Source organism: Eptatretus burgeri, chromosome 11, assembly GCF_056783735.1.
Source record: "Eptatretus burgeri isolate ZD-2024b chromosome 11, Ebu_testis_v1, whole genome shotgun sequence".
Lineage (NCBI taxonomy): Eukaryota > Metazoa > Chordata > Myxini > Myxiniformes > Myxinidae > Eptatretus > Eptatretus burgeri.
In genome coordinates this window covers 6620347-6643231 of record NC_140971.1, presented here as the reverse complement: position 1 = coordinate 6643231, position 22885 = coordinate 6620347, and the positions used below count along the sequence as shown (strand labels likewise).

The window sequence follows — 22885 nt, the reverse complement described above, 5'->3', positions numbered from 1 at the left end:
ACAGGATTTGCATATCAGGTTACCAAGTTCAACCACCATTTTTTTTTAGGTCAACTTAGGTGAGATGACAATAATCCTCAATTTTCATCCGATTGACTTGAAATTTGAAGAGGATTTATATTTCAGGTCACTGAATTCAACCAGCCAATTATTTTTGAGGTCAATATCAACCAAGAGGTCAACATGGACCAAAAGGTCAGCATAGGCCAAATTTCTGAAATTGTCAATTTTCATCCGATTGAGTTCAAATTTGAAGAGTTGCATATTTGGTCATTGAATTCAACCATCAATTATTTTTGAGGTCAACGCAGGTCAAAAGGTCAACATAGGCCAAATGTCAACAACTTAGGTGAGATTACTATATGACCGTTTTTACAGCCATTTTTCCCTGCTGTGCAGGGGTTTGGCTTTTTCTTGAGGCAATGTTTTATGGCCGGATGCCCTTCCTGACGCCAACCCTGGTCGCCTCTTACGACACACAGGGATATGGTACACCTATTCTAACTGGGGCATACACCGGGACCAGCACACTGGTACTCATTTCGATGACCTCGGAAGGATGACAGGCTGAGTCAACCCCCTGGTGTTAATTCAGCAGCCAACGGGGCTTGAACTCAGGACCCTGGGATCCCAAGCCACCACCCGAACCACTAAGTCAACACCAGGCTTCGGTGAGATTACTATAATCCTCAATTTTCATCAGATTGACTTGAAATTTGAAGAGGATGTATATTTCAGGTCACTGAATTCAACCAGCGAATTATTTTTGAGGTCAATATCAACCAAGAGGTCAACATGGACCAAAAGGTCAGCATAGGCCAAATTTCTGAAATTGTCAATTTTCATCCGATTGACTTCAAATTTGAAGAGGAGTTGCATATTTGGTTATTGAATTCAACCAGCAATTATTTTTGAGGTCAAACTTGTTTTATGGATTTCACAAGTCTCGTGCGATGCATGACGTCTTTCTTGTTGCTTGCAAAAGGTCCCAATTGAAAACCGATCTTCACCAAACTTCACCAAGTTGTAGAGGTATTCTCAACTGAGAAGTCTATCGATTTTAAGGTCAACGGTCAAAGGTCATCTTGAGGTCAAATTTCTAAAATTGTCATTTCTCATCCGATGGACTTGAAATTTGAACAGGATTTCCATATTGCGTCAATGAATTGGGAAACCAAGTAGTTTTGAGATCAAATGGTCAAAGGTCAACTCAAGGTCAAACTTCTAAAATCATCAATTTTTATCTGAAAAATCGTCAATTTTCATCCGATTGGCTTGAAAATTAAATAGCAATTGCATCGTACATCACTGAATTGGGAAACCAACTATTTTTGAGATCAAAAGGTCAAAGGTCAACTCAAGGTCAAACTTCTAAAACTATAAATTTTCACCCGAATGACCTGAGCGTTGATTAACATTGTCAATTTTAATCATAATGAAATGGACAATTTGATGTATCCATGGCAACCTTCGGAGAGGGGGGTGGATTTTGCAAGTATCGTGCATGCTCTGCACGACGTCTTTTTCTTGGCGAATTTTTTTTGCTAAATATGTATGTTGGTCTGTCGCGTTTGTCTGTCTACTTGTTTGTGTAGAATTTTTTTTGTGTGTGTAGTTGACCGGCCATGGACAGCCAGGCTTAATTTTGGTGAAGATCCGAATCTGGATCCAGATTTGAGAATTTTTAAAGTGATTTTTCACCATTGAGAGTGAAGCCAAAAATTATACATAGCACGATATCTCAAAATGTTGTGGCCGGATTCGGCTGAAACTTTGTGGACAGGTTGGGTGTTTGAAAAGGACTAATTGATTCGATTTTGGTGAAGATCCGAATCCGGATCCGAGAATATTTCAGTTGATTCTTCACCATTGAGAGATGGGGCCAAAAACGATGTAGAGCATGATATCTCAAAAAAGTTGTGGACGATTTGTAAGAAAACTAGGTGGAAGAGTTGGTGAGGTGACAAGAACAAGCCGATTCGATTTTAGTTAAGGCCTGGATTCAGATCAGATTAAATTTAAGATCAGATTAAATTCAGATCAGATCCAGATTCAGATAAAATTTTGTATCAGTGGGATACAAAATTTAAACTGTTCAGCCTGGTTGGAGGTACGCGCTCTACCGAGTGCCGTTCCGTTTCGCCAAGTGTCACTCGAAGAGTGATTTTTTCATTTGTTTGTCAATCGCCGACAGGTTGCAATTCCAAACCGATCGTCATGAAACTTTACCAAGTTGTACAGGTAGTCTCAACTGAGAAGCCTATTGATTTTTGAGGTCAAAGGTCAAAGGTCCTCTTAAGGTCAAATTTCGAAATTCGACATTTTTCATCCGATTGATTTGAAATTTGAACAGGATTTGCATATTGCGGCACTGAATTGCGAAACCAACTATTTGAGGTCAAAAGATCAAAGGTCAACTCAAGGGCAAACTTCTAAAATCATCAATTTTCAGCTGAAAAAAACATCAATTTTCATCCGATTAACCTGAAGATGAAGCAGCAATTGCATAGTGCATCACCGAATTGGTAAAACAACTATTTTTGAGGTCAAAAGGTCAAAGGTCATTCAAGGTCAAACTTCTAAAATCATCAATTTCAATCTGAAAATAATCAATTTTCATGCGATTGACCTGAGCTTTGATTAACATTGTAAATTTTAAATTTAATGAAATGGACAATTTGATGTTTCCATGGCAACCTTTGGAGAGGGGGGTGGATTTTGCAAGTATCGTGCTCTGCACGGCGTCTTTGTCTTGTTTGTTTGTTTGTGTGCAGGATGTCTCAAAAATTTGTGGATGGATTCGGACAAAACGTGGTGGAGAGGTTGGGTCATGGGTGTGTGACAAGGATGAATTGATTTGATTTTGGTGATGATCCAAATCCAAATCCGGATCTGGGCAGAGGTATGCACTCTACCAAGTGCCCTTCTTGGCTTTTTTTTTTTTTTTTGTAAAGTGATTCTTTCCATTGAAAGATAGGGCCAAAAACAATATATAGCACGACGTTTCAAAAAGTTACGGCCAGATTCGGACAAAACTTCGTGGACAAGTTGGGTGTGTGACAAGGGAGAATCAATTCGATTTTGGTGAAGATCCGGATCCGGATCCGATAAATTTTTTTTAAATACCCTGCGCATGCGAAGTGAAAAAGTGAGGTTAAGCATAAAGGACACAAACAACAGGCATGAAGAACTAATGTAACATGTTTACCAAGAGCGACAATTGCATTGAAACACATGTCCCCTACCAATGTGATATCTTCTTAATCCAAAAAAGGGCATAACTCTGTGAAAAACACTCGAACTTGTTCTGTAACTTATCATAACAAAGCCATGTACCAAGTTTCAGTTGAATATGTTCAAGGGTATGGGGAAAAAAAAAGTCTGATAAAAGAACCACAGGTCTGACGGACAGATGGAGAGCAAACCCATAGTCCTCTCCGGTGAAACCGGTAGGGGAATAACAATGTGGTGTAAAATAAATTCTGCATCAATGGCGGTAAACTTCTGGATTTCTTTTTCTACGATTTTTAAAATCTTTATTTTATTTGAATTTAATTATATACTTCAACACTGTGGAACACAAATCACCTTTTTGCCACTTTCAAAACCCTTCCCTTTCGAAATACTTGGACCTCTTGTTGTTGCCTTGCCCCGGGCAGTTCTGCTCAACCAGGCCCGCGGCACGGAGATAGCTGATCGATCTCCCAGGAGCGACCCAGAGATCCATCGCATCCATGATGATGTGCTCTTGTCTAAGTGCAGCCAGGACCACGCAGTCTTCCATAATGTGTTTTGCTGTGGGTGCGGCGGCTTGGCAGAGGTTGCAGGTGTCATCAGTCGTGATGTCGCGTCCGTGTTTGTATTGTAAGAGCTGTGGGTGGTATCCACAGTGGAGGTGTGCAAGGTGAACACGATCAGACCTGGAGAGTAGTTAGTCCGTGTCATGGTTGGGAGGGGGTTTACTGCCCAGGATACTGTTTGGGCCTTGTTTGTTGATTGCGTTTCTGGTGATGTGGGTGTGGATGAGTTTTTTTTTGTAGTTTCCATTGTTCATTGGGGGGGGGGAATGTTTGAGGATGTCACCGTAGTGTCTTTTTGGTGTCGCCTTAATGTGTCGAGGGGCATGTGGGTGGTCGTACATGTTGTGGCAATGGTGATTACGGTTGGCATTTGCTGTTGCGAGGAACTGTGCACCTCTCATGTCCAAGTGGTCTTTGATTTTTTTTTTACCATTTTTACCTGTGTGTGTCGGTGCTCCATTGGTGTTGTCAATATGCAACCTGTGATGATGTGAAGGGCTTTGTTTTTTATGGTCTGTAGGGTGTTGAGATGTGTGTTGGATAGGCTGGAGGCCCAAGATGGACATGTTAAATCCATCCATCCATCCAGTGGGACCATACTCTGTGCAGAGCGTTGGTGCTGCCTAAGCAGTCTCCCTGGATATTGGGCACAATCCTGGACGGGTCGCCACTCAAACGCAGGATACCAACAAGCTGGCACTCATTTTGCCGACCTCGGAAGGATGACGGGCAGAGTCAACCCCACCTGGTATTAATTCAACAGCTGAGCGGGATTTTAACTCAGGACGTGAGGATCCCAAACCCGCCACCCTAACACCATTTAGCCAACACCAGGCATACATGTTAAATAAGGTGGTGTATAAGATTGCAACGACGGCACGAAACTTCCATTTCAATTGAATTATATATTTAAACACTGCATGGGGTAAGGTGTTCTATGAACTCTCTGGTTTTCCAAGTGATTCTTCATCATCGAGAGATGGCGCCAAAAACGATAGAGCATCACATCTGAAAAAGTTGTGGACGGATTATGACAAAACTCGGTGGATGAGTTGAGTCGGTGACAAGAACAAGCTGTTTAGATCCTGATTAATATCTGGATGCAGATCCGGCCTCGCAGTGGGATACCAAACGTAAACTGTTCTGCCTGGCGGAGGAGACGACACGTGGCAGGATAAAAGGAAAGTATTCCATTGGAAATGTCATTTGCAGATGACCTTGCGATTGGTACTTCGAGTGTCAAAGGATTGCAGGCGAGATAGCAAGAAAGAGGAGGGTTGGAGATGAACGTCACCGGAACAGGGGTTGTGCCGAGTTGTACAGGAGGAAGAGAAGAGTTGAACATAAATGGATAGAAGAGGTTGGAGACCAAGTCAAAGTGGTAGTTTCGGATATTTGGCTTCAACATTATGAGAGAGGATTTGAACTTGAGAAAAAAAGTTGAAAGCAGTCATGGAAGAATTGTGAAGAAGCCATCGACGACGAGAAGAATCACTTGGAAAACCATCGTCGTCATCTGGGAATTCTTGATCAGAAAATTATTCGTCAAATTCACTTTCCGATCAGTCTGAAGCGAGTTGTGATCCCATTATCCATTGTGTGCTGACAATCTTTCCCTCCATTGCGTCAATGGTCATCACCGTGGTCATCATACACGCCTGGTGTTGGCTTCATGGTTAGGGTCGTGGGCTTAGGATTCTCGGGTCCTGAGTTCAAATCCCGCTCGGCCGTTGAATTAATACCAGGTGGGGTTGACTCAGCCCGTCATCCTTCCGAGGTCGGCAAAGTGAGTACCAGCTTGCTGGGATGATTTAGCCATTCGAGTATCCCGCGTCGGAGTGGCGAATTAAAAACCATTTTCAGTTCTTTGTTTATTACTTTAAAAATCAAAATATCATCACATCAAATCGAAAAAAAAATTCTGATTCTGTAGACCTTCCGGGTGGTTTGGACACGTGCTAAGGATGGAGGGTGCAAATCCAGTAAGAAGTGTCGTGAACCAACCAGTGGAAAGGGACGCGGAGTCGAGGCAGGCAAAAGAAAGATCACATGGTGTCGTTTGGTTCAGAAGGACGTGAATGTGGTTGGTGCGAGCAAGGAAGATGCATTTGAAAAAGGGCCGTCCGATTGGCCGACCCCAACTAAGTCAAAGTCGAAAGAAGAAACAGAAAAGGAAGAACAATGGAAGATCCATCTTGGAAGATTTTATCATGTATTCTTCAAATAAATTAAATAAATAACAAAACCCAGAGGTTATTATTGTCGAGGTGTAATCGGAAATCTGTTATCATATAATTAAAAAAAAAAACATCATGTTTCATTGGGATTAGGACGTTCAAACAAAATCACGTGATCACATCGCCGGTGTCGTGCATGCTTGGAGCATCTTTCGTAAAAAAAAAAAAACAAACAGCACAAACTACCAATCATGTGTTCGGTCACCTGTGGCAGAGGGGATTCCGTGATGCGTCGCTTTGATCGACATCGGTCCACAACTCAGGACTTTCATACCACTGCGAATTCACCCGACAACTCCACGTATTCCAAAACCAATTTTGTTTGACGCACAACAAGGTGAGCAATCTCAAAGGTGGCACAAACCAAAAAAAAAAAAAAAAAAACCAAAACCACTCAAAAATCGTAAATTGGTTTCAATGCTGAACGACTCAGAAAAGCACGGGATCACGAGTACCACGGCACGAGCATCGGTACGTGACGAGCGTACCGTACAGACAGGGTGAAATCTCCAGGATTACTCTTGCTTGGCCGAACCAGAAAGCTTCCGTTCACTCCGCGTGACTTCAGCAGCTTCTCTGCATCCAGGCCTCCCAGGTTCGGGTGAAACCACCTAATCAAACGTCAACACATTTTGGGAATCAGGTGAAGCAATTACTCACACACGAGGTTAAGCTATAAAGCTGCGCAAGCGATTAATGGATGGAGATGAGTGTTAAGTCGAGACTTGAGGAGGAGAGCAAGGCAAGGGTTTGTGGCAGAACATGTGTGCCCTGGAGGAGAAGGAGGGATTGGGCAGAAAGGTGAAAGACAAGTAGGGGGAAGACAAAAAAAAAAAGCAGAGAAAAGAGAAGACCACTAACTAGGTTGCGGTGAATCGAAATGTACCCTGAGACATGGCATCCTGCTGCAAGATGCCATTGACAAGGAGGGCCTGAAACTCCATGGCTTTGAGGGTGGTGAGATGGAAAGCAGCAGCAGCCAGGGTGATGACCAATATTCCCTGACACTACGATTAAAGCTGACTTTGTTCCATGACATGTGATCAAGCAGTACAAGAAAGCTGCGATGGGAAGAGCATGCCAACTACTCACAAGATTGTGTTCTTCTGCTCAAACTACTGGGGAAACACCAAGCTCGCTAAAAATGGGGCCATGCCGAAGTACAGTAAGGTGGTTCCTTGTCAACTATGAATCAAAGCAATGAAGACAATCATGTTGTTCTTGATGTTCCAAGCTCCAAATAAGAAAGTCAGTTATGCCCAAGCAGTTTCTTGGCTCAGGTTACAATCCTGGATGGGTAGTCACTCTGACACAGGAATCTGTAACGATAACTCACCAACCTTCTCGAAGGACGCCGTGGGATCCTCAACATTCACCGACTCATGTAATCAGATGAGACAACCAGCCTAACGTCCATCAGAGGGACGGTGCACACATTGATGGCTTGCCCTGCTGCGAGACACGAGGATGACAGTTTATAGTTGGGTCGAGATCCTAAAGCAGGCCAGATGGCTCAGAAGCGAGTGTGAATACCTCTAGGCAATCCCGCCAACCCCTTGTTGTTTCATGAGCCTAAACTGATTAAAGTGCATCAGCAATGGCAGAATTATTAAAAAAAAAAAAAACAACAACAACCAAAATTAACAGTTGCTGCTTATTTGGGGACTCGACAGGCCGCACTGTCTTGGCATTGGCTCAATAGACTGTCATCGTGGGTCTGTGCTTGGACGTACATCGTGGGTCTGTGCGAGGACGTACATCGTGGGTCTGTATCAGAACATACAGAGGGGAAATAGCTGGAGGGATTAAAAAAACAGTCAGGGGGGAGTTGAGAGGGTGTTGAGACAGCATGGATTACAGTGTCCCATGATAAAGAAAGAAATTGTTGAAGCAACAGCAGAAGCAGAAGTTTGAATTGGGGAAGGGAAGGTGGTGGCATTGGCCGGGAAGGGGGGGTGGGAGTGGAAACTGTGGTGAGATTTCTCATTCAGCGGAAAATTTGGTAAGGGGTGGTTTGGCTTGGTTTTGTTTAGTTTCATTTGTTGCTTCCAACCAGAAGTTCTGCCCATCTAGGTAACGACCTTGCTCCTTCGGTGAAGGTTTTCCTATCAGATAAATCAATGGAAACACTGTCCGAATGATAGACAGACATACCAATATGCAGACAGACAAACAACTTTGGACATTCAAGGAACGGTTTTCCATTCGCATCGTCCAAGTTCCATGAACAGCAGTCATGGAATCGAGGGTCCATGTCTGGCTGTATTGACTCGGAGTGACTCGTCATGCAATTCATTATCCCAACTTCAACAATAATAATAATAATAATAATAATAATAATAATGACAATATCACACAAAGGAAAATGTTTAAAGGGAAAACACTTGACAAATCATTGTTATTTTAATACGTGACAATACGTTATTATTATCAGAAATATCAATGTTATTATTATTTATAATAATTATCACTCTGAAAAATGTATTATTGTTATTATTCACATTGTAAATATTATTATTAGCACAAAAATACATTGTTATTATTGTCGGTATTAGAAATATATTATTCTTATAATTATCAGAATTAGAAATGCATTATTATTCTAAATATTATCAGCATTAACAAATATATTTTTGTGATTATTAAAAAGGAATTATTATTAGCACTAGAAATACAATATCTTTCAGTGTTAGAAATGTATTATTATTAGAAATGAATCATCATCATAATTAATTATTATTAGAAATGGATTATCATTATTATAAATGAATTTTTATTAGCATTAAAAATATTATCAGCATAAAAAGAATTATTGTCAGTATTACAAATCCATTGTTATCATGAGAAATGTATTATCAGCATTAGACATGAATTATTATGATCATTATTATTAATGTATTATTATTATTAGAAATGTATTATTATTAGAAATGAATTATCATCATAATTAAGTATTATTAGAAATGGATTATCATTATTATAAATGAATTATTATTAGCATTAAAAATATTATCAGCATAAAAATATATTATTGTCAGTATTACAAATCCATTGTTATCATTAGAAATGTATTATCAGCATTAGACATGAATTATTATGATCATTATTATTAATGTATTATTATTATTAGAAATGTATTATTATTAGAAATGAATTATAATCATAATTAAGTATTATTAGAAATGGATTATCATTATTATAAATGAATTATTATTAGCATTAAAAATATTATCAGCATAAAAATATATTATTATTGTCAGTATTACAAATCCATTGTTATTATTAGAAATGCATTATCAGCATTAGACGTGAATTATTATTATTATTAATGTATTATTATTAGAAATGTATTCTTATAAATATCATTAGACATGAATTATTATTATTATTAGAAATGTATTATTATCGTTCTTTAATAGTCGATAACTTCTTCACAAAACCATAATTTACACAACGAATAGCATCCATTTTATAACAGAGAATCGTTTATAACAGGAAGACAAATAATATCGTTTTAGGAACTGAACAAGACGAGTAAACAATATTACTAACACGACACGTTTGATAATGGAATTTAAATACAGTACTGAACTTCCACAGCGAGATACAAACACCTTTATTACTCATTATTTTGGATATTTATATATGTACATTTTTTGTAATTAAATTTTTATTTTTGTTAAATCGAATCAACTTACGTTCGGGACATGTTTCGTTTTCTCACTCACTCCACTCGCCTTTAACTGGGTGTCAATGTGAAAGCGAGCTACCTAGCCCTGGCTCCTCCTACTCGAGCTTCGCCCCTTCTACTCGAGCTTCGCCCCTTCTACTTTAGCTTCGCCCCCCCTACTCTAGCTTCACCCCTCCTACTCGAGCTTCGCCCCTCCTACTCTAGCTTCGCCCCTTCTACTTTAGCTTCACCCCTCCTACTCGAGCTTCGCCCCTCCTACTCTAGCTTCACCCCTTCTACTTTAGCTTCGCCCCTTCTACTTTAGCTTCACCCCTCCTACTCGAGCTTCGCCCCTCCTACTCTAGCTTCGCCCCTTCTACTTTAGCTTCACCCCTCCTACTCGAGCTTCGCCCCTCCTACTCTAGCTTCACCCCTTCTACTTTAGCTTCGCCCCTTCTACTTTAGCTTCACCCCTCCTACTCGAGCTTCGCCCCTCCTACTCTAGCTTCACCCCTCCTACTCTAGCTTCGCCCCTTCTACTTTAGCTTCGCCCCTTCTACTTTAGCTTCAACCCTCCTACTCTAGCTTCACCCCTTCTACTTTAGCTTCGCCCCTCCTACTCTAGCTTCACCCCTCCTACTCGAGCTTCACCCCTCCTACTCGAGCTTCGCCCCTCCTACTCTAGCTTCGCCCCTCCTACTCTAGCTTCGCCCCTTCTACTTTAGCTTCGCCCCTTCTACTTTAGCTTCACCCCTTCTACTTTAGCTTCACCCCTTCTACTTTAGCTTCACCCCTTCTACTTTAGCTTCGCCCCTTCTACTTTAGCTTCGCCCCTCCTACTCTAGCTTCGCCCCTCCTACTCTAGCTTCGCCCCTCCTACTCTAGCTTCGCCCCTTCTACTTTAGCTTCGCCCCTTCTACTTTAGCTTCGCCCCTTCTACTTTAGCTTCGCCCCTCCTACTCTAGCTTCGCCCCTCCTACTCTAGCTTCGCCCCTCCTACTCGAGCTTCGCCCCTCCTACTCGAGCTTCGCCCCTCCTACTCTAGCTTCGCCCCTCCTACTCTAGCTTCGCCCCTCCTACTCTAGCTTCGCCCCTCCTACTCTAGCTTCGCCCCTCCTACTCTAGCTTCGCCCCTCCTACTCGAGCTTCGCCCCTCCTACTCGAGCTTCGCCCCTCCCACATTCTGTGCTCCTCTGGCAGCTCTTGCTCCTCCCCATCTTTCAATGTTTCTCACGCAGCTTCTTCTTCTTCATTAGCCAACGCCCCCCATTGTCCCACCATTGTTTCGGAGTTGTGGGGTCGGCCACGGGAAGCTTGGCTCGAGTCGTTTGAATCCACGACTCGCTTTTGTTGAATGTTTGTTTTCGCGCCATATATTTATACACCTCCATCTACGTCTACCTCCAGACACTTCAGCATCGATTCGATCCGATAGAGGATAGATGGACATTTGAGAATGATCGAATGGAAGACCCTGAAGATCACGTACGAGTAAAGACCTGAAGGAAGCACTTGTCACAAGCACGTATCCCCGCGAGGATCGCCGTCCTGCAGGTACACCTACCTGTGTGTCGGCGCAAACACACCTGGAAAGGTAACCACGATATGGAATAATAACTCGAACAGGGACATTTCCGGCGATGAGCGATGAGCGGACGTTAACCGGTTAATCTTATAATTTGGGAATAAAACGACGAACGGACACAGAACACAACGTTCCCAATACCTGCACGAACCAGGTACAGCGAATGGGCCCCCAGGTGCAGTACACCATGGTAACGGGGTACCGTCATAACATGATATTGTGGTACACCATGGTAACGGGGTATCGTCATAACATGGTACTGTGGTACACCATGGTAACGAGGTACCGTCATAACATGATATTGTGGTACACCATGGTAACGGGGTATCGTCATAACATGGTACTGTGGTACACCATGGTAACGAGGTACCGTCATAACATGGTACACCATGGTAACGGGGTATCGTCATAACATGGTACTGTGGTACACCATGGTAACGGGGTACCGTCATAACATGATATTGTGGTACACCATGGTAACGGGGTATCGTCATAACATGGTACTGTGGTACACCATGGTAACGAGGTACCGTCATAACATGATATTGTGGTACACCATGGTAACGGGGTATCGTCATAACATGGTACTGTGGTACACCATGGTAACGGGGTACCGTCATAACATGATATTGTGGTACACCATGGTAACGGGGTATCGTCATAACATGGTACTGTGGTACACCATGGTAACGAGGTACCGTCATAACATGATATTGTGGTACACCATGGTAACGGGGTATCGTCATAACATGGTACTGTGGTACACCATGGTAACGAGGTACCGTCATAACATGGTACACCATGGTAACGGGGTATCGTCATAACATGGTACTGTGGTACACCATGGTAACGGGGTACCGTCATAACATGATATTGTGGTACACCATGGTAACGGGGTATCGTCATAACATGGTACTGTGACACACCATGGTAACGGGGTACCGTCATAACATGGTACACCATGGTAACGGGGTACCATTGTGATATGGTGCTGCACACACCACGGTATTGGCACACAGCCATCTTTACGTCGTTGCACGAAGAAGGCCTTTTTATGCAGGTACGAGGTATCAATGAGGATCATCACGGAGGAGGTAAACGGAGAGCAAAAGAACCAACAACAAAGTCAGTGGTCGGCAATTTGTTAGGGTTAGGGTTAGTGTTAGGGTTAGGGTTAGGGTTAGTGTTACACCTGTACAAGAATGCACGGATGGACTACAGCATGAAGAGGAGCTGCCAGGGAAGGGTCTTCGTGGGTGCAGTAAAGCTCAGAGGTAGGGAAGGAAGAGACCGTGATGTGGTGGTGTGCAGCAAACCGGAATAGAAGATCTTCATGAGAATTTAAACTCGATAAGACGGTTCCACGGACGAAAAAAAAAGATGGAAAGGAATGAATGATGACGAGGGGGAGCGTGAGCTGCATCGGAGAGGTAAGACAAGCACGGAGGCAAGACCAGATAAAGACCACCTGGAAGTGTGGGGGCAAGACCAGATAAAGACCACTTGGAAGTGTGGGGGGCAGGACCATGAGCTAAAGACCACCTGGAGGTGCGGGGGCAAGATAATGAGCTTAAGACCACGGGAAATGCAGGGGCAAGATCAACTAAAAACCACAAACCGTCGCGAGCCATGAAGGATTTTTAAGCCTCAGTGTCTCCAAATGCAGCGCCCCCTGCTGCTCGTGTCCAGAACGGCAGTTTTGAGTGAAAACCCCAGTAGGAGGTGAACGGCGAGATCTCGGGGCCAGGCCACCAACACGAATCCCCATCCGGATGACTATTGTGGTTGGGTTTCGGGTCGTCCTGCTCAGCGCAACCAATCAATACCAAAACACCCCATCAGGAGAGGGCACGCCCTTCAGTGCTGTTAAAAGCCGGCTATCCTGTATGCATTCATGTGAACCCAGAGGGGAAGCAAATCAATCCTCCAACCAGAGTGCGTTGGTTCAATATAGATTATTTTTTTTTATGACACAGCACAAGACTGTGGGTAAGCTTGATGTTGGCTTCGGTTAAGGTGGCTGTCTTGAGATCTTCGGGTCTTGGGTTTGATGGGTTAATACCAGGTGGGTTGACTCGGCATGTCATCCTTCCGAAGTCGGCAAAAAGAGTACCAGCTTACTGGTAATAGGGGCACTGCATCAGCGGCACAGCCACGCTTCGAGAAAACGACGCAACCAGCAGCCACAGGCTGCGTACGAAACAACATGGCAGTGGGAAGCATCGTTTGCTCGGAGAGGGTGTAGCTGTGTCGCTGATGCAACGCTCTCTGTAGGTTCGGATGGGATTTGTAATTTGGTCAGGATGCCGGCAACAGCTTACCGACTCTTCATGAAGGTCACCGGGGGATCTTTAACATCCACCAACGAATTCCGGCAGAAGGCAAACCCGGCTCAAGCTCCATCCAAGGTGTGGCACGCAAAACATCGGGATGACAGTTTATAACAGCTGGGTCGGGATTCAAACCTGGTCTAGACAGCTCAAAGGAGTGTGTAAACCAGCCCCATTCAGTATGGATATCAAACAGAAAAGGAAAGTACAGGGTGCTCCAGATCTCACTACCCCTTGCTGTCATGTTTATGTTCACGAGGTTGATCTCGTGCGTGCGTGCATCCGTCTGTGCGTGCGTGCGTGCGTCCGAGTTCCACCCACAATTTCAATACTACGGCCACCATGTTGGTGCTCACCGCCATGACACCTTCGGAGCTGTCACGTTCACAATTACCCCATGCCGGCAAGTTTTCCCTTCAGTGTAAAACGAGCAAAGCGACAGTTAAAAGGATTTTGATGCCAGAGGCATCAAGCTTGATCGAGGCAGCTGTCTGTTGTTTATACACCGCCCAAATAACTATATGACATTCTCTCAAGCAGGGCTTTGACCGTGGAGGTTACGTAGGCCCTTAAGTATTATTTCTGACAATTTCCTATTGAATGACTCGACGAGGGGCCATAAACCCCACGTCGTTATCGCAACATTGTGAAATCCATCCATTGGGACCATACTCTGTACAGAGCGTCGGTGCTGCCCAAGCAGTCTCACGGGCTATCAAGGACGATCTCGGACGGGTCACCACTCCGACAAAGGATACTCAAATGGCTCAATCATCCCAGCAGGATGGCACTCATTTTGCCGACCTCGGAAGGATGACAGGCCGAGTCAACCCCACCTGGTATTAATTCAACAGCCAAGCGAGATATGAACTCAGAACATTAGGATCCTAAACTCACCACCCTAGACCATTTTAGGATCCCAAGCTCACCATCCTAAACCATGAAGCCAACACCAGGCAAAACATTGTGAAAGACCGTCATTGTTTACGTTTAACGATGTGTATATTTGCATCAGGAAGAAAATAATGGGTTTCGAGTGTCATGGTCACTTGACAGTTGCAGTTCCAGGGGGTTTCCGCATCTCTTGTGGGATTGTGAGTTGGACAGGCGACCATGATGGGCCATGACATGGAGGAGGTGTTTCGATCATGGTTTCTGTGAAGTCGGTGATAGCATGATGGTGGGCAGGGGGAATGAGGCGTTAAATATTCTGCTGTTTTGATGTGGGAATGTCTGTCTGCTTTTATGAGCCGGGAGGGGGTGGTGGGGGGGGAGAGGAAAGGACAAAAAAATGGGGAACAGAGAAATGAGGATATCTGTGGAAGGGAGAGGGATAGGGTGGGGTACACAGGGTAAACAAGATGGACATTACAGGGACTTTCAGGTCGTCACACGACAGGGACTTTCAGGAAGAAAAGCAGGGAATTTGGAGGAGGTGGATTTGGGGTGCATTTGCGGGGGTAGAAAAGATCATGGTTTTGGATGGGGTAAGATAAAAGATGATGGTGAACAACTGATTTGAAGACCTGGAGGGAAGAATGGGATTGAAGAGAGAAATGGGACAGAATTGGGAGGGTGGGTTGAGGTTTGTGGTGGAGGGAGTTTGAAGGTTTAGAGCGGGAAGGCAATTGATGCCTTCGGGTTGGGAGTGGGGAGGGATGTGGAGGTTGAGGACTTGGTGTTTGCGAGGGGGGGGGGAGGTAAAATGTAAAATGTGATTTCAAAATGAAGTCACACTTTACAATGTGCGGATGTTTACTTTACAATGTGCGATTGTGGTCGCCCAAGCTCCGTCAGTACTTGAGGCAGGTTCATTTAACTTACGCAGTGTCTTCCGTTTTTAAGGAGATGTGACTTTTCCAGGTAACGTGTGGATGGGACTTTTAGACCTCGGGTGTCCGACGGGTAGTGCGTCCCATTTGCTCTTTCACCAGCTCGTGTTGTTACTGCGACATGAACATGACCTCCAGCTGGCTGGGTTACCTAGGTTACCGAGACACCAGGTATCAATCACAGCATCTTGTGCCGAGGGTTAGTCCCGAAGTATTGGAAAGAGCTCGGTCGGCAGGACCAGCGATACTCCTTCGCACTCCGGCCCAAGGAGAACGGGGTGGACACTTGGGCCTGGAAGAGTGTAAACAGGTTTATTCCCTTTGGACGAATTAAAAAGTGTATAGCTCAGTCAGTAGTACAACAATATAATAGTGTATGACAGAACTTTCAAATTGAAATTTACAAGTATACACAAACGAGCACGAAGCACCGTGCGGGATGGCCAAAGCTCCACCTCGACTGAAGGTGTCATTTGTATATATATATATATATATTTATATGTAGCTGCACAAACCTTGAGTGTATCATTCGAGGTTCTATTTTGACATGGCATCAGCATCACACATTAGAACAGGAACTACCGGGTAATAATGAAATATCCGGGCTATGCAAGATCAGAAAATACTATACACCAAACGGTGTTGGGATTTGAACCACCCTCTCGATGCGTGCGTGGTCGATTTGCTTTTGGAGAAGGGACCAGGTGCGAGTTTGGAAGTCAATCGGAATGCCCAGGAGGCTCCACCAAAGCGCTGTGGCTCAGAATCCAGGACATTTAAAAAGCCTAAATGAACCAATTTTAAAACATCGAGAACTAGAAGGGCACTCGGTGGAGCGCATACCTCCGCCACGCAATGCCTGATCCACTCCAACACATCGGGCCCAATCAATACATTTTTTGAAATACCATGCTCTATCGTTTTTGGCCCTATCTGTCAATGGTGAAAAATCACTTTAAAAATTAAAGAATTCTCATCTCCGGATGTTCACCAAAATCGAATCAATTCTCCCTCGTCACACAACCCAACCTGTCCACCAAGTTTCGTCCGAATCCGTCCACAACTTTTTGAGATTTCCTGCTCACAGACAGAAACAAACAAAGACATGCAGACAGGGGTGAAAACATAACCTCCGTCCATCTTCGGTGGTGGAGGTTAAACAGGAACGCCATGTGCAGGTAAACCGAGCAAAGCTATCCGAAGCCAAGATGGCTTACATTTTAACATCCAACCACAATGTGTTCGCCAGAGTCACTTCGGCTGATAAAGTTTTCCTTTGGACATGAGCTTTGATCGTCAAAAGTCAATGAAGAGCAAGTTGATGACGTCCTCACAGTGCGAGCAGACAGCACACCTGGCAAGGCTGGAGGTGGTGACAGGAGGTGGAACCCCGGACGACTCGAGTTCATCCCAGTCCCGTATCACACAAACCCAATCGCTGTGTGGTCTTGTCCATGTACGGCGAACACACGTCAGCCAGAGATACCGGGCACTTTGAGACTGTGGTTCACTCCATCTCGACTGATGAAAACGGCTGCACATCGCTAATCTCCAGCAAACGGCCATGTCCCATCGTGGTCACACGACTGACCCTAAACCTCATTAAAAAATTTTTTTTTTTTTTTTACAAAACCGACCTCGTGTCACAATCGGATGAAGAATCGCAATGGTCCGTCTCATGACGGCAAGGCACGAGCAATTCAAACTCATCATGGCCTCTTGAAGTCCGAAATGGTACAAAGCAGTGATTGAGGCATTAATTATTATAGGTAAGAAGGAACAGTTCAGGTATACCTGTGATCCCTCTTTACAATCCATGATCAATGAGAATCAACTGACATCACTCAATTCTTTTGAAAAAATAAAATAATAATAATAATAATAATAATAATAATAATAATAATAATAATAATAACGTATACCTATTGATAGATAAATGCTTTTTGAGAAAACAAAATAAAGCTTACAAACCCAGGATAATATAAGTGCTTGTAACACCATCAGTGTATTATCTACAAATTCAACAATATTCAGTCCAATGCAAAAGACACCACCCACTCTGCCACCACCACAACCACACCTGAACCCCGTTAATCAACCTTGATCACCTCAATCTCCACCAGTCACACTCCGACGGAGCTTTTCCTTGAGGTTGTGATTTTTAAATAACACCCTGAGATACGCTTCGCTGATCCGAATAAGATAGCTCAGAAATAGCTGACCACATAGGCCAGAAGACCTTTTAGTAATACAGCGCAGAGCTTCGGGGGGAGTGGGGGGGGGGAGGAGCGAACGTGTGCAGATATTTCTCGTTTGATTGTCTCACGAGGACGATGAGATACTCCCAAACAAGTTACATCCCTGTTTTAGTGTTCCCATCTGAAGCAATATCTCACACAGGTATGCCGATTTGTCCATAGTCGACCGGCTTCCTTGAAATGTATGGAAAAGTGCACAGAAGTGTCTCTCCTGTTGGGGAGTCTTGTACAAAATACACTGAGATGCTTAAAAATACCAATAAACCTAGGTATTCCTTAAATTCCGTGCATACTCCAGATGTCAAGGTGACAAGGATGTAAAAAAAAGATCTTTGATCCAGGAGGCCGTTTGGCCCATCATGCCTGTGGCATAACACCACGTTAATGAAATCTTAAGTTGGCGACGTAATTTCACCTGGGAGGGGGAAATAGGTCAAGGTGTATTCCTTCGATTCTGACTGTACTCCAGATGTCAAGGTTATAAGGAGGGAAAAGATTGTGAAAAAGAAGAGTGCATAGGATAGTGGAATAATCGGGGACCTGAGAACATCACGGTATAGCAAAACGAGACTTCCAGGATGAACGTTTGAGCTGGGATCGAAAAAAAAAAAAAAAAACACTTCCGGGTTGTCCTCTAGCAGCTTGTCCTTGGAGGTGAAAGGTCTCCAAGGAGATGCACTTGACCATAATAGAGGAAGCAAAGCGTTTGTAATATTCTTGCTAAAAAGGCAAAATTATTCTTGCTAAGTCATCAACCTCCTTTCTTCCTTCCTTCCTTCCTTCCTTCCTTCCTTCTCTCCTCCCTCATCTTCAAATGCTCCATTTATTTCCTACCCTTCCAAGACTAGACGCCTCATCCTTGCAGTTGCACCTCGACTTCCTCCGCACATCCATCTAACCCCATGCTCCGAAGGGTGTTGCAAATGCAGCGAGCGGTGGCGCGACGCCCTCTCGCCCTCTTCCACATGCGCAGCATCTCAGCGCGTGCCTCGCTCGTGTTCCCGGGGTTGTCCCGATTCGCGTCCGTGATGGCCGAGTCGTTGAGGCCCAAATGTCGCACAAACTCGTTCCAGCGGCGTACCGGCACTACAGCCGACACGGCATACAACGCCTTAAGACAGAGAGGCTGGTCGAGGATGGGCAAGGCCTCCTGCAGACATAAACGTGGCAGACAGAACACAGGTACAAAGAATACGTCTTGGAAATGCTCGCCGGAAAATATGGAGAAATATATACGATATCATTGCGAGACGGTGAAAGGAATGCAGTCGATCACATCATGCAAGTTTGATATCAAGTCAAATAATATGCAAAAGGGAACCCCTGTTCAAATTTTGATACGTAAATGATTTTTCATCTCTTTTGGATTTTCTCTTTCTCCCTCTTCCTTTCATAATATGCAGATAAAAGCAATTAATAGACACAGACATCCTGGACTTGTATCAGTTTTCTTCCCAAATAGAAAACAACACTTGTACAAACAGTGCCTTCAGAGAGCATTCACCCCCCCCCCACCCCCCGACAGATGTCACATTTTTTTTTTGTATACCTTGGTGGAGGCTCGTATGAGAGCTAACACACAACGCACAGCAAGGAGGCATGAGACAAGAGGGGCGGGAGTGGGAGGGACAAAACAGTGGGGAACAGACATTAGGAGATATGTGGAAGGGAGAGGGATGGGACGGGGAACATGGGGAAGAGAAGATGGACATTACAGGGACTTTCAGGAAGGAAAGCAGGGGAATTGAAGGAAGTGGGCTTGGGTGGATTATCGGGCGTCGAAAAGATCGAGGATTTGGATGGGGATGATAAGAGGTGGTGAACAGCTTGTTTTGAAGGCCTGGAGGGAAGAATGGGAAATAATAGAGTGGGGGAAAAAGAGGAATGAAAGAGTGAAGATGAGCAGTGATTCGTGATTTTGGTAGTTTTACCAGAAGGCGGTTGTTGGCGGACCTTGACCGACCTGTGGAAATGTGGTGGGGACAAATCGCAGAGAGAGCAGGGGGGGGCAAGGCTGGAGAGAAGACAGTAGAAGACAGAAAGACCACCGACCAACCTGCGGTGATTGAGCGAGAGGCCCAAAGACTCAGCTTCATTGCGGGAGATGCCGATGATCTTAAATGCCCTGGTTTCGACAGCGTGAAGCCGAGAAAGGTGCGAGGCAGGAGCACCAGCCCAGAAGGGAGAGCAGTACTCCATCAGGCTACAGACAAAAGCTTTGTTTGTGGTCAGGAGCTCAAGAGGGCCGAGGAAGGACTTTGCACGACAGAGGATTCCCAGTCGGCGACTGGCTTTTGAGGCGAGGTTGGAAATATGACTTTCCCAGGAAAGGTCATGGCAGATAGTGAGACCCAGAAGCTTAAAAGAAACGACTTCTTCCAGAGGATTGTTGAGAAAGTGGATGGGGGGGTTTTCTAAACAGTCCTTTTGAAGAGACATAGTGAGAGTGTGAGATTTGTCTGGATTGAAAGACATGTCCCACGTGTTGGACCAGTTTGTGATTTTATCCAGATCTGCAGTGATCGAAGAAGCTGCTGCTTGCCGTTCTGAGTCCCCAAATCCAGACGATGACAGATGGTACGGCAGAGGGTGGAGTCATCAGCAAAGAGATATAGAGGATTTTCCAGAGAGTCGGAGAGATCATTGATGAAAACCAGAAAAAGAACAGGGCCCAGAACGCTACCTTGAGGAACTCCAGCCTGGACAGGAAGAGGGGATGAAAGAACTCCATTTAGGGCCACACGGTGACTGCGACAGGAGAGGAAGTCTGCGAGCCATGAGTGGAGATGGCCTTGGATACCATGGGAAGAGAGTTTGGTGAGTAGGGCAGGGTGCCAGACTGTGTCAAAAGCCCGTGATATGTCCAGGGATACGGCTCGGATTTCCTGTCTGGCATTGAGGACCTCCATCCATTGATGGGAGAGCAGAAGCAGCATATCCAGGGTAGAGTGACCTGGTCTGAAACCAAATTGATGATCGGCAATCAAGCCATTGGAGAAGAGGAAGGATTTCATGTCTGAAGCGATGATGGATTCAATAACCTTGCTGATGATTGGAAGAAGGCTGATTGGTCTGTAGTTGCAGGGATCTGTTTTTGCACCTTTTTTATGCAGGGCAGTGATGTTTGCAGATTTCCAAGCAGATGGAAGATGACCTTGAGAAAATGAGAGGGTGAATAGAACAGAGAGAGGGTGAGCAAGAGCAGAAGAGCAGGTTTTTAGGACACGTGGGCTGATGGCGTCTGGACCGGTTGCAGAATCTGAGTCGAGGTTTGACAGCAAGCTCTCCACCTTGTCAGGAGAAAAGGACAGAGTCCAGGGACAGTTGGGTGCGACTGGGTAAGGTGGGTAGAGAAAGTGATGGGTTTAGGACACAAGATTTAGCTGCAAACACCGAGTTTAGACATTCAGCTTTATCACGTGTGGTATCAGCAGTGCGGCCATTTGAGGTAAGGGAGGTGATGGAGGGGGAACATTTGAGGTAAGGGAGGGGATGGAGGGAAACAGATTTGATCAAACGCCACCAGGCTTTTGAAGAGGGAGAGAGGTTTGAGAGTTCAGACTTGAGATGAGAAAGATAATGAGATGACATTTTGTTGTGTTTCAGCCTGAATTAAAAAAAATGGATTAAATTTTAAAATATTGTAACCAATCTTCACAAAATACCCTACAATGACAAAGTGAAAACATGTCTCTCAAAATTTTACAAATTAATTCAAAATGAAAATCTGAAATGTCTCGTGTCAATAAGTATTCAACTCCTTTGCTATGACACTCCAAATAGAGTTCAGTGGCATCTAATTTCCTTTGATCATCCTTGAGATGTCTCTACAACTTGATTGGAGTCCACCTGTGGCCAATTCAATTGATTGGACATGATTTAGAAAGAAACACACCTTTCTATATAAGGTCCCACAGCTGACAGTGCATGTCAGAGCAAAAACTCTACCATAAAGTCCAAGGAACTTCACATAAATTGGAGTCTTCCAAGCTCCAAGCTCCAATTGGAGTCCTCGTAGAACTCCAAGCTTGAATTGTGAGGAGGCACAGATCTGGGGAAGGGTAGAAAACAATTTCTAGAGTGTTGACAGTTCCCAAGAGCACAGTGAGCTCCATCATTAGGAAATATAAAGAATATGGAACTACCCAGACTCTTCCTAGAGCTGGACATCTGACCAACGTGAGCAACCGAACAAGGACCTTGATCAGAGAGGTGACCAAGAACCCAATGATCACTCTGACAGGACTACAGAGTTCCTTGGCTGAGATGGGAGAACCTGCCAGAAAGACAACAATCTCTGCAGCACTTCTGAATGCAAAATGCTACATCTGGCAGAAACTGATCACAGCTCATCACCCATCTAACGCCATCCCCACCGTGAAGCATGGTGGTGACAGCATCATGCTATGGGGATGCTTTTCAATGGCAGGGACTGGGAGGCTGGTGAGGATAGAAGGAACAATGAATGGAGCCAAATACAGGCAAATCCTTGAGGAGAACCTGCTTCAGAGTGCAAAAGACCTTTACGGTGAAGATTTACGTTCCAACAGGACAATGACCCCAAGCATACATCCAAAGCAACACTGGAATGGTTTCAGAACAAGAACATGAAAGTCCTTGAGTGGCCCAGCCAAAGGCCAGACCTAAATCCCAATGACAATCTGTGGAAAGACTTGAAGATTGATGTCCACCGACGCTCTCCATCCAACTTGACGGATCTTGAGCAAATCTGCAAGGAAGAATGGGAGAAAATCCCCAAATCCAGACGTGAAAAGATGATACAGATATACCCAAGAACTGCCAAAGGCATTTCTACAAAGTATAGACTCAGGGGGTTGGATGCTGATTCATGCAAGACATTTCAGCTGTTCAATTTCAATTAATTTATAAAAATTTCTAAAAACATGTTTTCACTTTGTCATGATGGGGTATTTTGTGGAGATCAGTGACAAAAAAAAATTAAATTTCATCAATTTTACATTCAGGCTCCAACATAAAATGTGACAAAAGTCGAGGGGTTCTCAAGGCACTGCACCTGAGTAGCGACATTGCCACGGCCTAACTCAATGACCCTTCCCAAAGCTCTGATCTATTATTTAATTTTTCCATTGGGAGGTTAATGATAAGGAGCTGGACCTTAACCAAAATCTAATCGGCTTCTTGTTGTCACCTA

At 44.3% G+C, this 22885-nt stretch overlaps 2 protein-coding genes across 8 annotated transcripts in view; both read right to left on the bottom strand.

The window, feature by feature from the left end:
• Positions 1–13639, bottom strand: part of LOC147016402 (tyrosine-protein phosphatase non-receptor type 11-like) — an 84114-nt gene extending 70475 nt beyond the window's left edge. The window contains exons 1-2 of one of the 3 annotated variants that reach the window (XM_085845022.1): positions 13614–13639; positions 6526–6648 (exon numbers count right to left, since the gene is read on the bottom strand). In XM_085845022.1, coding sequence (XP_085701148.1) covers positions 6526–6648; positions 13614–13624 — 134 coding nt within the window. In that variant the 5' untranslated portion in view covers positions 13625–13639. Of the gene's footprint in view, positions 1–6525; positions 6649–9735; positions 9874–13613 lie in introns of those variants that run through there. The other 2 variants (XM_085845023.1, XM_085845021.1) reach the window with 2 other exon arrangements.
• Positions 13640–15752: 2113 nt separating this feature from the next.
• Positions 15753–22885, bottom strand: part of LOC147016401 (tumor necrosis factor receptor superfamily member 1A-like) — an 80763-nt gene continuing 73630 nt past the window's right edge. For all 5 annotated transcript variants that reach the window (XM_085845026.1, XM_085845027.1, XM_085845024.1 and 2 more), the window contains exon 10: positions 15753–18862. In XM_085845026.1, coding sequence (XP_085701152.1) covers positions 18566–18862 — 297 coding nt within the window. In that variant the 3' untranslated portion in view covers positions 15753–18565. The remainder of the gene's footprint in view (positions 18863–22885) is intronic.